The sequence below is a fragment of the Telopea speciosissima genome, chromosome 1, assembly GCF_018873765.1.
Source record: "Telopea speciosissima isolate NSW1024214 ecotype Mountain lineage chromosome 1, Tspe_v1, whole genome shotgun sequence".
NCBI classification, from domain to species: domain Eukaryota; kingdom Viridiplantae; phylum Streptophyta; class Magnoliopsida; order Proteales; family Proteaceae; genus Telopea; species Telopea speciosissima.
The window spans coordinates 5123520-5137330 of NC_057916.1; the positions used below are offsets into that span (position 1 = coordinate 5123520).

The following is a 13811-nucleotide window of genomic DNA, read 5'->3' on the forward strand; positions in this document are numbered from 1 at the left end:
AACTCTATTTTTCCACTTCCATCTTTGTTTACAACTTCAAGGGTGCCAATGACAGATTAATAAATGGGGTGATTTTGAGATCTAATTTGGAACTGATTAATAAATGGAACAAGACAATTTTGGGATGGGTTTCGTAATAGTTTCATAATCGATTGGTTAATATTCTTTTTTTCATATTTTTTATGAGAGCGGTGGAAGTTACAATTTTAAGAATTATTTCTATGCTTAAGAACGAAGATTTCCTTTCTACGCATTTGGTGTGTATGATTACGAATGAATATTTGAATGTTTGTATGTTTGTATGTTTAAGAATAGATATTTGGTTATATGTGTTCTTAAGAATAAAATATCGATGATATGCATTTTTAAGAAAGTATCTTAGAAGTTTTGACACTCTAACTGTGCTTAGAACCATTTACGAACTGGAGTTAGATCATCTCTTGTATAAGATTAACGTTTTCTCACAATTCTAAGATTAATCATATGTATAAGGAAATAAAATTACACCCTTCACTATCACCAATTAGTTTTAATGTAATAATAAATGTTTGATCAGAAAGACCAAACCCCACGATCTCCCTTAATTGCATTCTCACACAAAATGTAGACTTAAGTTATTAACAACTAGTGCCATTAATTCCACAATTAAAGCTGAGGTTATAAAACTATAGATAAAATACAAAGGGAACAGAGCACGTTCATGGATTGGTCAAAGGGTCAGAAGCACTGTCCATAATCCTTCCCTATTAATAGACATAAGAGATAAGACAGGCCATTAATAAACTAGAGGACCTATTACGGACAACGCGGATTAAGCTAACATTAGGTTGGAATTAGGTAAAATTAATTGCTTTCATAAAAACTTAAAATTAATCGAGACAGTTGGTTATGCCAATCTCCATGTGATGCATAGATGATATAAATGAAAGGTTGGAATCACATATAAATAGACTACTTAGTAGGTTCCTCATTATGGCACATTCAATCATGCCCATCTAAGAGATGATGATGATGATGATCTCTAAGAAACTATGACCTTTGACCATTTTTTTGAGTAATGGGGTTCTGTTTCACTTATTTCATCCTCATCTCGTAATAATAAATGGACAATTCATCCTCTCATGGATAGTGCACTGACCACCATCTGATGCACTTTAAAAATTCCGTTCAAAGCTCTCCAGGGCCAATCACATGGAATCCACGTACTGGCCTTGAAAGGACTTGGACGGTACTTACATAAGTACATGATCCGCCATTAGTTCTTGAAGGGAATCCTAAGTTTCAGTCAAACAAGAAAGGAAAAAAAATTATTTTTCACATTTAAAAACTTATCTAAAGACTTAGCTTTCAGGACCAGAACTGTATATATATATATTCTTAAATATATAGTATGTGATGATACATTAACTGTATAAAATTAAGATAAATGTGTGTTAGCCAACTGTAATGCCACCAAATCCCAATAAGACTTTGAACCAAAGACTTCAGAGTGTCTGATGGGGTTGGATTCCTTCATTTGGTTTGGTTGCTTTGTTCCATTACTAGCAAACATTGAGACACCCACTTCGCTTCATCCCTAGTAATCTACTATCTTTGATGTCTCTTCTGTTATGTAACTTAATTAACCCTTCAGAGTAGGATTTGCTCAAATTTAAGAAATCTGTGGATCCTCTTTTTCTTTTTTTACATTAACTACTTGGTGGGTTAACAAGTTTGATTCAGCAATCAATCCAGGTATGCATTATATTCTGTTTTTCTTATATTCCCATCACTTTAATTCCAAAGAAAGGGTTATTCAAACAAAAAAAACAAAAAAACAAAAAAAAATCAAGTAAAGGGTCAATTCTCATGAAGTGAGGGCTGATGATCAAGAACAAGAACATTCAAAGATGCAGACCTGTTTTCATTAATTAGATATAGAGAAGTAGTTTTCTGTCCGGGAGTGTGGCCTACACCAGCACTCCAATGAGTCTCTCTCTCTCCTCCACAAAACAAGGGGGTGGTTTCTATACTCCGACTGCAGTTCTTTTTCCCTTAGATATATTATGTTTTCATTAATTAAATCCCCGAAAAACAAGCAACAATGCACAAAGGAGACCAAAGGAATATTGTTAGTCTCTGCTTTAAATAACCTAACTAATATGGTCTCCCACTGTAATAGTGTTGTTGGGGTAGTTTAATTTATTGAGATTAGCTTAATTATTAGTCAAAATTATAAGCACTTTGTCGTCAGAAGCACAACAAGACTTGTGATGATGTGCTTTCTGGTCACCCTCAACCTTGGAAGCCAGCTACACCTGAAAAACTCAACCCCAAAACCACACAGCTGCATGCGCCATGTCTCATGGTTGATGTGGTTCTACCAAATCACCTAGTTTTCAATTATTTTCTGGTGCACGAGTGAACCATTTCTTTGGGAATCTAAGAAACACACCTAAAATCCATGGTTTTTTATTATTAATGGTTACATTAATTTCCATTTACAAGGTATTGACTTAATACCATATTAGCCTAGGTGAGCTTCCAAGCCACTTCCTTCACATGATATGATAGTAGTCTTCTGACCATCATTTTTTAATGTACAGTGCTTTCAACGATGAGTAACAGGATTTATACAGCTCAATGTAAGACTGGTTACTTTATACAGAGAAAACAATGAAAGAGTACAGAAATGGTGGTGCTGATACTTTTTCAATTCCCAGGGAATCTGTCAGTATAATACAAGTTGATTTATCAGTTTAATGCATTTCTTACTCTCCGCACAAGTTTTGGATTAACTGAAAATAACCCTTAAAAGACACTTTTTTGGGTGTATCTGTGTATGTTCCTTCTCTGTTTCTTGTATTTGCACTTACCTCTCAGTATTTTAAGTTGAAAGAGGATATTTGTGAGTTACAGGTTGGAGCTCTTGGTGTATGGGTTTAGACAGTTTAATTGACTCCTTGGTGATTCACTATATCATGTTCTTCAACAAATGGATCTCAAGAATACTAACTCCCCTTTCCCCTGGTGCTACTAATCAAGTTATCACATTCTTAGTCTAATTTTTTGTTTTCTTGATTGGATAGCTTAGAGCCTCAAGACTACATCAGTTGTTCCAAAAAACGTGACCAACCCAAGAAAGCCTGGAAGATGTTCTTCTGGTATGAGTCATGAAGCAGAGAGGACACACACCCACACACACACACACACACACACAAAATAAGTAAATTGCTGCCATGCTATGGATTGTAGTGCAAAAAACCAGAGGGATCATACCATTTTTAAATTTCTGATCTTTATAAACTCTTGGAGCTCTATACTAGAGGAGATTCAATGGATTTGTTCAATTATCCATTCAAATGAATACAGGATAAAGTACAAAGATGATAAACTTGTTAACAGAGAATCTTGGGGCTGTGCCAATCCTCTGAAGTTTTGAAGTTTTGAAACAGGACAATTTAATGGAAACCCCAATGTCACAAGCAGATAATATTGCATTATATCATATATTTCAGAAGCCTAAGCACAAAAAATGGAGATACAAGAATATGGGACGGGAAGGAGGCTTCCTACTTCCCACATTTCAGCTTCTCTTCATAGGAAATGACCTCTCTGCCCCGAGGAGAGAGAAAGAGAGAGACGTGCTAGGGTACCCTCTGCTCCCAAGCATGAAACATTATCCTTTTGTTGTTAAAGATGATGTCCGGGTTCATTGTATAACGATAAAATACATTAGTATTAAGGAAATGATTGTTGAGCCATTCACAAAAGGGCTTCTACCCAATGTGTTTGTGGATCGTGTGGGTCATATTGGATTGTATAAATCATTATATATTTGATGTTTTTTTTTTTAACAAGAATATTGCAATATAAAGTTGATGAATTCTGAATTTAAGTTATTTATTTACTTTACAATTTTACATAAATTAAGTTCTTGAAATAACAAATACAAGTAGACCACTTCAAAAAGAATATTTATTATTCGATCCATATTCTGATAAAAAAAAATAAAATTTGAGGAGATTCAAAGCTCTAATAAATCTAAAAACATATTTCTTAAAAAGGAAGCAATTTTCTGTACAGGAGTGTGGCCTACACCAGCACTCCCATGTGTCTATCTCTCTCTTCCTCCTTAAAACAAGGGGGCAGAAATGCCTTTTCACATGGGGAGGAGAGAGATAGACTCATGGGAGTGCTGCCCGGACAGAGAACTTTTTCCCTTCTTAAAAATAAGGAAAAAAATTGGGGAAAATGCTACTTTAAAAACTAGTAAAGATAATCTTCTTTTCTACAATCCACAAAATTGTCACACGAAAAAATTATCCAGCAATTATTTTCTTTTTTTTCCTAACCCTTGAACATATAGTGAATGGTCCGGATAAGGAACTTATCAAATTTCATACTCAAATTCAACCATATGCTCTCACATGTATTGCCATGTATCCTGATGTATGTCTCTACATACTTGTAATACTCGAATCACTATTGTACTCTCCCATAGTCATGGATTTCCAAAGCTCTATTTTGCTATTTAGCAAGCTTCATTTGGACTGAAACTTGACATGCGAGTAGGGGATGCAGGGAGACAAGTCTACAAAATTTGAGTATAATGAACATGCAATGTGACAGATATCCTCCGGCCATTGCGATAAGCTTATCTTGACAGCCTGACTAAATAACATTGACCGGAAATTTTTTGGCTTATTACAACTAGTAGTTGTGGAGCAAATCACCTTCTATGTTATTTGGCTTATTTCACTTTTGGTTTAGTTCAGTTAATTCATATGGCTTAGTAGTAATTTGGCTTATTACTAGTTCTAATGGGGAAATTTCATTTTTATGTAATTTGAACTGGGCTTCAACTTCGATTATACCTGGATCAGCCCACCAGTGTTCACAAGTTTAATGTCAGTGGGAAGGCCATCTCGGCATTGTAATAGAAACCCAAGTCCAATGGGTATGGGCTTGGGGTATAATCAGGCCAACAATTGTCTAACTAGGATAATATTCAGCACTCAACTGTAAGAATTATCTCGTAATTAATGGATTTTGTTTTCATATTTAACCCTCAAATTGGAAAGAAATATTTTCGAGTGATATAGTGGGACTGCCTATGGAGTTCAGAATCCATATATCCTCCAATGACGTTAACCACCACAATCGATCTCGCACCATCCAATGAAGAGGAACTATGGACCAAATTTGAGCATCAACTAGTTGCCACGTTGCACTCGTTGGCTGCCTATTGGGCAAGGCTTGGCAAAATGTGTGTTGCAGGTGCCACCTATCACATGGATTGCACTATCACCTATTTAATTAGCTGACGCAACAGTTATCTGTTTTAATTTAGGGTTCTTTTAGGCATCACCATGCCTAGTGAAGTATAATGCTTTATTATTATTTGCTATTTGACTGTAAAGTTCATGTAATAGAGGACCTCACAAGCATCTCAATGACGAAATTTTAATCCAAAGTCAGCAGAGAAAGTTACTCAAACTCAAATTCAAAGCTTTAGTAAACTAGAAAATGCCATCCAATGGAAATGAAGAAAATACAAAACATAATCTTTTGTTATTTTAGCTACTTCCTCTCCTCATTTTAGCTAAAATTGTACCAATGATATGCTTGCATAAGAAAATCCTCTAAGAATATTAAAATGATTAGATCAAATTATTTAAAATTATGAAATTGAAATTGTTTACAAATAAGGAAACCGAAATCATTTAATAAATGATTCTAATTTCACAAACTGGAATAAATGGTTAGATGTCAACTTGTACTTACTACACTTTAAACCATGGAACAAAAACTCGATTGATACCTGTCGAAACCATCGAGTTAACTCGGTTTCCCTGGTTTTCGAGACGAGTTGAAGGGGGATTTTATAAAATTCCTGGATTCGATCGGGTTTCGATGGTTTCGACACATATGTCCATCGAAACTAGGGGAAACTTGGCTCGAAACTTGGACAGACAGGTATTTATGCTAGAAACTGTCAGAAACCAGGACAGACACTTAGTTATGTCTAATATCATTTAAGTAAATGTTTCATATACTTAAGATAATATTCATAAATAAACAAATACCCCCTATTTGAATCCAATAAAAATAGTTAAAAAAGTCAAATTCCAAAAGGAAAAAAAATCAACCCTCTAGTTCAAGAATAAAAATTGAATTTTCAACGGTAAGTGCAATTTTCAACTTTCTAATACTAGGGTTTTTCTTAAATCTAAAAATTCCATAAATGTAAATATGGCAAAACATTGCTAAAAACAAAAACTGCAGTAAAATATTCATTTGTTTTGATGTCCAAAAGAATATTTTCATTCAGAGTGATTTTGACTGCATTCGCGCACACCAAATTAAGTTTGACCGGTACATAACTCCTTCAATATAAATCAGAGCAATCTTGGACTTATTGAAAAGTTATCAAAACAAAGCTTTCTAACAAATCCAATATTACTTAAATCTCATTTATATTGAAGGAGTTATGTTCCGGTCAAACCTTATTTGATACCATGTCCAAGACAAAATATACAATATCAAACTTGGATCAAAACCACAAGTAATATTTTTAGTGTTTTCTATGTGAAACTAATGCATGGATTGAGTTTAAAATGTCAAAAATAGGCAGCACAACAAGAATCAGGGTAAAAAATCAATTTCTGGGCCTCGAAAACCAAGGTTCGAATTAGCCAGAAGAAAATCCCAAGTTTCGATCGAGATATGGTCGAAATCGAGATGAACTCGTTTTCTGGCTAGTCGAAACCTGAGTTTTAGAACCTTGCTTTAAACCAAATCAAACCCAAGTATTTAAACCGAAATCTCACTATTTTACTATCTACTTAGATTCTCAAGAATATATGGTGGAAAAATCCAAGATTGGATAAAAGACCGTTCAACCCCTAATTAAATAAAAAAATCACACCTAAACCAATGCCTTTAGGCACACTTTCATGGGCAATAAGTCAGCTAGTGCAAGGGCTACACCACCCGTTAGCGTCTCTTGACCATAAAAAATCCCATCTGGCCCTAGCGCTAGTGCATGGCTACGCCACCAGGCAACTATAGTACACTGCCCTTTCAACACCTTCTGAGGCGCTCCCATGGAGAAGAACATTGTCTCTTAACAATGGTACACTGCCCTTCCAACGCTACCAAAGGTTCGAACTTAGAGCAAGAAAAGAGAAACACGATTCAACTGAGATTCTTTGGTCAAGAAAGAAATACTAAACTACACGTTTTTACTTTCTGCTCAGAGAAGGATAGAAAGGAAGAAGACAGAGGAGGCAGGCGGCTATGGTGGAAGGCAAACTAAACTAATAAATTGGACTACTAGTACTGCCTCAGCGCTGGGCCATCGGCTGCTGCAGCCTTCGTGGGGTTAAATTATTTATTGGATAGCTGATAGTAAACACGCCTGATTGGATTCAATTTTCCTCTCTGGAAGTGAAGCTAACCCAATTCATCAACTCCGCGAAGAACACTATCCATGGATGACGTCCCAAATTTTCCTAGCTAACGTAGTAAGGTCGTCCCTGCTTTCGTAAGCGAACTAGAGATGGATTTTTTTTGATTGAGAGGTGAAGTGGAACGTACTATAATAATACCCAATTAGGGCAGAGACAGACAGCAAAACAGAGCACACGGAGGACTTCTATAAATCAATTTCTGATTTGGTTAAGTGTTCGCCAACTGTCGCCTGTCCGGCATAGAAAGAACAGTTTTAGAGATGGGTTGGAAAGGGATATTAGGGTTTGACTATGGGATCGTCCAGGGACCCTTGGGACCCGATATATCAGGTCCAGAGCTCGTTGCCGCTGTTGCTAATGCCGGAGGAATTGGATTACTCAGAGCCCCCGATTGGGTTCGTCCCTCTTCTTTCTCTCTATATCTTTACTAGCTACTTTCCTTCATTTCCCTTCTTTCTGAAATGAAGTCTGTTAAATTTGAATTTATTGCGGAGGACCCAGTTGATCATAACATGAAACTAAACTCACTACATCTCAAAATTTTTATTTTCTTTCTACTAATCATTATAAGCACATTCATTGAGAGTTCAGACCCATTGTTTGCTGTTGGCATCTCAATATACAGCTATTTGTAAATTTCTACTAAAATATATGTTATCTTTGTGATGAGTCTTAAAGAGTGTAACACTATTTGAAATGGCATAAAAGGAACAACATGGTCTGCATATCAAATTCAGGGTCTATGGATATACCATACTTCAATCATTTGGTAGATGTAAACGAAAGAGAATGAATATATTGAAAAAGTAAAAGGGAAGGACAATTACTTCTCTGTTAGTTAAATACCTTTCTGAAATTTATGCCTGTTACATAGAACTGTGTAAAACATTCACTTGTGTTTGATAGAGGTGCTTTTAGTTCAATTTTCTCATTTGATCTTCAAATTTTTCTTGAGCCAGGAATCTCCAGATTACTTAAAAGAGCTGATAAGGAAGACAAGGTCTTTAACTGACAAACCCTTTGGGGTGGGCGTCGTTCTTGCATTTCCACATGAGGAAAATATAAAGGCCATACTAGACGAAAAGGTCGCAGTGTTGCAGGTCTCCTGGGGTGAATTTCCAGTGGAACTTGTACTCAAAGCTCATCAATCAGGGGTCAAGGTTGTCCAACAAGTGAGTGGGTCATATTTAACGATCTTTACTGTTACTGGACTTGGGTTGTGACATGGTTAATATTTGTATTCCTATAGGTTTTACAGAGGCTATATCGAGTAAAATCAAGGGCTAATATCTTAGGAGCAATAGATGTTACAGTAGTACTTAACCATTTCATTTTTTCATTCATTATCTAATTTAGGTAATATTTGTATTCCTATAGGTTTTACAAAGGCTATATCGAGTAAAATCAAGGGCTAATATCTTAGGAGCAATAGATGTTACAGTAGTACTTAACCATTTCATTTTTTCATTCATTATCTAATTTATTTACCTCTTTAACTATGAAAGGTTGGGAGCCTTGAAGGTGCCAAGCAAGCTATTAATGTTGGTGTAGATGCACTTATAGTCCAAGGGCATGAAGCAGGAGGACATGTCCTCGGTCAGGTATCATATGACTTACACTGGTAAATGTAACAGTAGCTATACTACAAAGGGTATAGAACCTATGGAATTTATATATAATCATTGAAATTTGTAAACTCAGTTAGGATCATGCTGCTGAACTTCTAGTTTTGTTCCATATCAAACACATTCCCTGAAAAGGTACTTTAGTACGTATCAGCATTCAACATGTCCTCTAATGGTTAGTCCTCTAATTGTATTCGTGGAGATTTTTGGTTGTAGCAAGTGATTAGTTCGAATCAACAGGCTTGTTTGTCTCTATGATGATTCAGATATTAGAGAATAGCCAATAAACTACCCAAACAAATTCAGAATTAGTCCACATCAATTGGGTGAAGGCATTGGAATCATGATATTAGATATTCTCACCCTGAGATCTGAAACTGTCGTATTAAGATTTTTTTCAAGTTTGCCCTTTTGCTTATCTGCTTGTCAGGTGATCCATTGTCTAGAGACCTGGTGAGGTTTTGCTAGCTCCTAGCTATTGTGAAGGGATATTCTGCTTTATTTCCTTACTTTTGAAGTACCCCAATGTAGTTCTCAAAATTTGGTCTCACTGAATTTATTCTAATGCTTACAAGGACAAAACAAAGGGCAGCATTTATTGAATTGTGATAGGGTTATTGGCGGGCCATGGGGGGTTGCTTCCCATGTCAAAATGCATACAGTCCCACCAACATAACTTCAAACATTTGTATTTCTTTGTTTTTCTTCCTCAACTCGAATCCAATCGAATCAGTAGCCATATGATTTTCTCAATAAATATGGTGATATTAACCATGTAAGGATTAAACCGTCCACTGCTGCCCATTTTGGCATGCATTCCTTTGAGAATTGACTGGTCTTTACAAACTTTATTTATTAATTGGAAAGTAACGAATTGGCTACATTTCCTTCCTCTCTGTTTTTTTGCTTTTAATATAATTATTTATTCCCCCTTGGCTGTTTTTTTGTTCCATTGTGCAGGATGGGTTGATGGCACTGTTGCCAAGAATAGTTGATCTTGTGGGTGGTCGAGACATACCTGTCATTGCTTCGGGTGGCATTGTGGACGAACGTGGTTATGTTGCTGCATTGGCTCTTGGCGCTCAGGGTATTTGCCTCGGCACTAGGTTAGTAGTGGCATGCTATATCATTTGGAGAAAATTTTAAGGTACTTCATCAGTGAAAATGGAAGTACAGCTAGAAATAGCACATGGTGTACATGACATATATGCAAGGGATGGAGTCACTGAGACAGCTCCTCCTTGTGGATTTCATCACTCAGAATTGACCTGTCTATATTCATCCTGTTTTCCAAAATTCTGGATGATTTTGAAAAAGAAAATAAAAGAATTTTATGAAAAGATAATTATGGTCATCCAAGCTGGTTGATTTTTTGCAAATCATGGATTCCTTGGATGGTGGGTCAAGTCCCAGGTCATTTCTTGTACAGCACATAGGTTCATTTTTAGGCCCGTATTTTGTATTTTGATCTATTATCTTAGTTGTGATATCATGTCTCAAATGCCCATTTTGAAAGCCTTTGAAGTATTGATTTGCCCAGAGCTGATTCCACACAGGTTTCTTGCAACGGAGGAAAGCTATGCTCACCCTATATATAAAAAGAAGTTGATTGAGCTTGATGAAACTGCATACACAGATATATTTGGTCGAGCAAGGTGGCCTGGAGCACCACAGCGTGTCCTGAAAACACCTTTCTTTAATGATTGGGGGCATCTTCCAGAACATGAGAATGAGGTCAACCAGCCAGTCATTGGCCACTCAATAATACATGGCATGGTCAGCATCTTGTTCCTTTTTCAAACTAGCAAAAGAAGAATTATCATCAAATATTGTTCTGTGCCTGAATAACTACTCTGAAATTACATTTTTTCAGGAGTATTTATTTTCTTAGGTCCTATCTGATAGTGTAAAATGTTGTAAAGTTGCAACAAAGAAAATAGAAACTTCCAACTGATCCCAACAATAATTGTATAACTAACTAAAAAACTTATTCGATATAGTAAAGAAAGTTTTCAAATGAATTCCTTTGGGTTTTATAGAAAAAAATGGAAAAAGGAAATACTTCACTCTGTGACTACGATTAAAAACAAAATCTGACTATTTTCTATTATGCTATTGATCTTTTCTTCTTAAAATAGTTTACCTTACAACATTTTGCATCCAATATGGAGCCTTATTTGCTGCATATATTTTTTCGGTTCTAAAAAATATATACTGATGGGGTTTGATATCTTTCTCAACTAGACCCTGGATCATTTTCCTTAAAAAGCGCTGTCTTGTCCTGAGATTGTTATAGAATGTCAATCAGAATTCACTTGTGAAAGAACTTTTAATTAACTTGTTTTTATTTGAAAAGCTGGAATCCTTTGACTATAACATGCAGAATAGTAAAGATAAAAGAATTTCAAAACTTAAAGTTCTGGTCAACTTTTAATCAGTGACACAAATAAGCATGCACATTGTTTTTTGCATGATTTGAAGACTATAAAACAATGATGTTGAGAGGCTTGCTATTTGTTATTTGGCCTTTTGATTTGACAAAAAGGTACATCCATCCTAGGTATAAAGGGCGTTACCCAGTGTATGAGGCTCCTGCCACTGCGGGGTCTGGGGAGGGTCATAATGTGCACAGCCTTACCCCTGCTTTCGCAGAGAGGCTGTTTCCAGACTTGAACCCGTGACCACTTGGTCACAATGGAGCAGCCTTTACCGTTGCTCCAAGGCCCACCCTCTACATCCATCCTAGGTATAAGCCCATTAAATAAACCATAGCTGTTTCAATTATTTACTGATGGAAATTTGTCCCAGATTTATAAGTCATGTCTGTCTAGCTATAAGATTCTCAAGCATTAACCACAAATGTTGTTTGATATACTGGTGGATGTTCTTCATTATTGCCCCTTCCTTCTGCCCAACCCTCCTCACCCCCCCCCCCCAACAAAATAAAAATAAAAATGGAAAGACATGAACTGGTGGAAGTCTTGGGTGAATTAGTTATCTGAGTATGTAGGAAGCCTTAAAACCAAGCCTCCTCTGTTCAGAATTGTTTGCTGCCATTATGCACTGGAAAAGACATTTTGAGTTCCCAATTAGGTAATGTCTTAGTTTTCCACATCAAATCATAAGAGTAGAAACTATATTCTGTTTTCCTTGAAGTAAATCTGAACCAATAGGGTTATGTTATGTCACACTCCCCCCCCCCCCCCCCCAAAAAAAAAATAAAAAAAAAAAAAATATATATAGATAAATAAATAAAAATGTAGGGTTATATGCAGAAGCAACATAGGATCTGTATAAAATTACGAGTTGGTCTTTGAATCTGCGAGTGGAACAAATGATATAAATCAGCAATTTTCTTATGTCTCCATTTGATTTATTTTCATCTCCAACAGGAGAGGGAAATCCGACTTTTTGCTGGTACAGTTCCAAATGTGACGACAACAGGTGACATTGAAAGCTTGGCCATGTATGCTGGCCAAGGTGTAGGCCTCATCAAGGAAATCATACCTGCAGGTCAAGTGGTAAAGAGGCTAGTCGAAGGAGCTCAGCTTTTAATCCAACAAAAATTCCGTGCAGAGACGAGTTGAAGAAAGGAGGATTACCCTAAACTCATAACGACTAATCCGTTTGCAAACTGTAATGAACTTGGTTAGTGGGTGGTACACTAAAAGGTCTTGATCGGTAATAACTGCATTGCAGTTCACTGGTGCTCAGCCTGAACAAATGCATTTGCTTCTTTGTTGATGCTGTGTTTGAAATTCAAATTGTCAATAAGAGGCAAGTTATGTAATCTTTTTGAAATTGGTTTTCTGGTTGTGATAATGTTACATTACATAGTTCATTTTGATTCATTAGCAAGCTTTGCTCAAGCTTTATTGGAATTGTATCAAACCTCAGGGAACACATTTTCCCTGAGAAATGCATTACAGTGCGTGGCCCAGCAGGCCCAACCTGATTCTATGGTAGGAATGGGATGTGCTTAGAGGTGTCAGAGTTACACAATAGGCCTGATGCCAGTAGTGAACTGAGGGCCATTGCAGAAGGGATCATTATCGTCTCCAGTTACCCTGCCCGGTACAGTGGTCTGGTTCTTTTCATAGGGAGATGGAAATGACGTTTTAACCTTCCTTAGGCAGTGTATTCGAGCGGCATCAATAAAAACATGATTTCCGTTTTTTATGAGGGGTGGGACGGTCATTTTACCCCCATCATGACCAGGCAGGGTACTGGAGGGGATAAAGATCCCTCCGGCTTATTCTCTAGATGTTCAATGGTCAAAGTTGCCACATTATCTGTCCATGTGGCACGACTAGATGTGTCATCTATAAAATGATATGTGGGTGGTCCTACATACGAATCTTTTTGCAAATATGGAAACTGTATAATTGCACAAGTACTTCACATGCAAGCATTATTAAGGGGAAGTATAATCTAGTCGAACTCAATTTGAAAAAGGATATCTATGATATGGTATGTTAGATGGTACCATATTTTATTGATTGGAAAGGTTCAAAGTTTCATATTCATAAGTCAAGTTTCAATCTAATCGAAATTGCCCAAGTGGCAAAAGTAAAGTTTTCATATCCAAGAATACCAAGAAGAAGAACCACCAAAGTAGACTATGAGATGGTGGATACTATCAGTACATTGGGGTTTATGATTGATTTTGCCTTCGAAATTTCATATAAAAAAAGTGAAGTATTGAATTTTTTCAAATGATAACAATTGTTCC

General features: G+C 36.3%; 1 protein-coding gene across 1 annotated transcript; it reads left to right on the top strand.

Annotated features, from left to right (window-relative positions):
- The first annotated feature begins 7625 nt into the window (after positions 1-7625).
- LOC122662088 ((3aS,4S,5R,7aS)-5-hydroxy-7a-methyl-1-oxo-octahydro-1H-indene-4-carboxyl-CoA dehydrogenase) lies at positions 7626-12898 on the top strand. Its single transcript, XM_043857651.1, has 6 exons — positions 7626-7849; positions 8414-8626; positions 8960-9055; positions 10040-10185; positions 10636-10855; positions 12472-12898. Exons 1-6 carry the CDS (start codon positions 7715-7717, stop codon positions 12664-12666), a joined length of 1005 nt encoding a protein of 334 aa, XP_043713586.1. The 5' UTR covers positions 7626-7714; the 3' UTR covers positions 12667-12898.
- Positions 12899-13811: the final 913 nt, after the last annotated feature.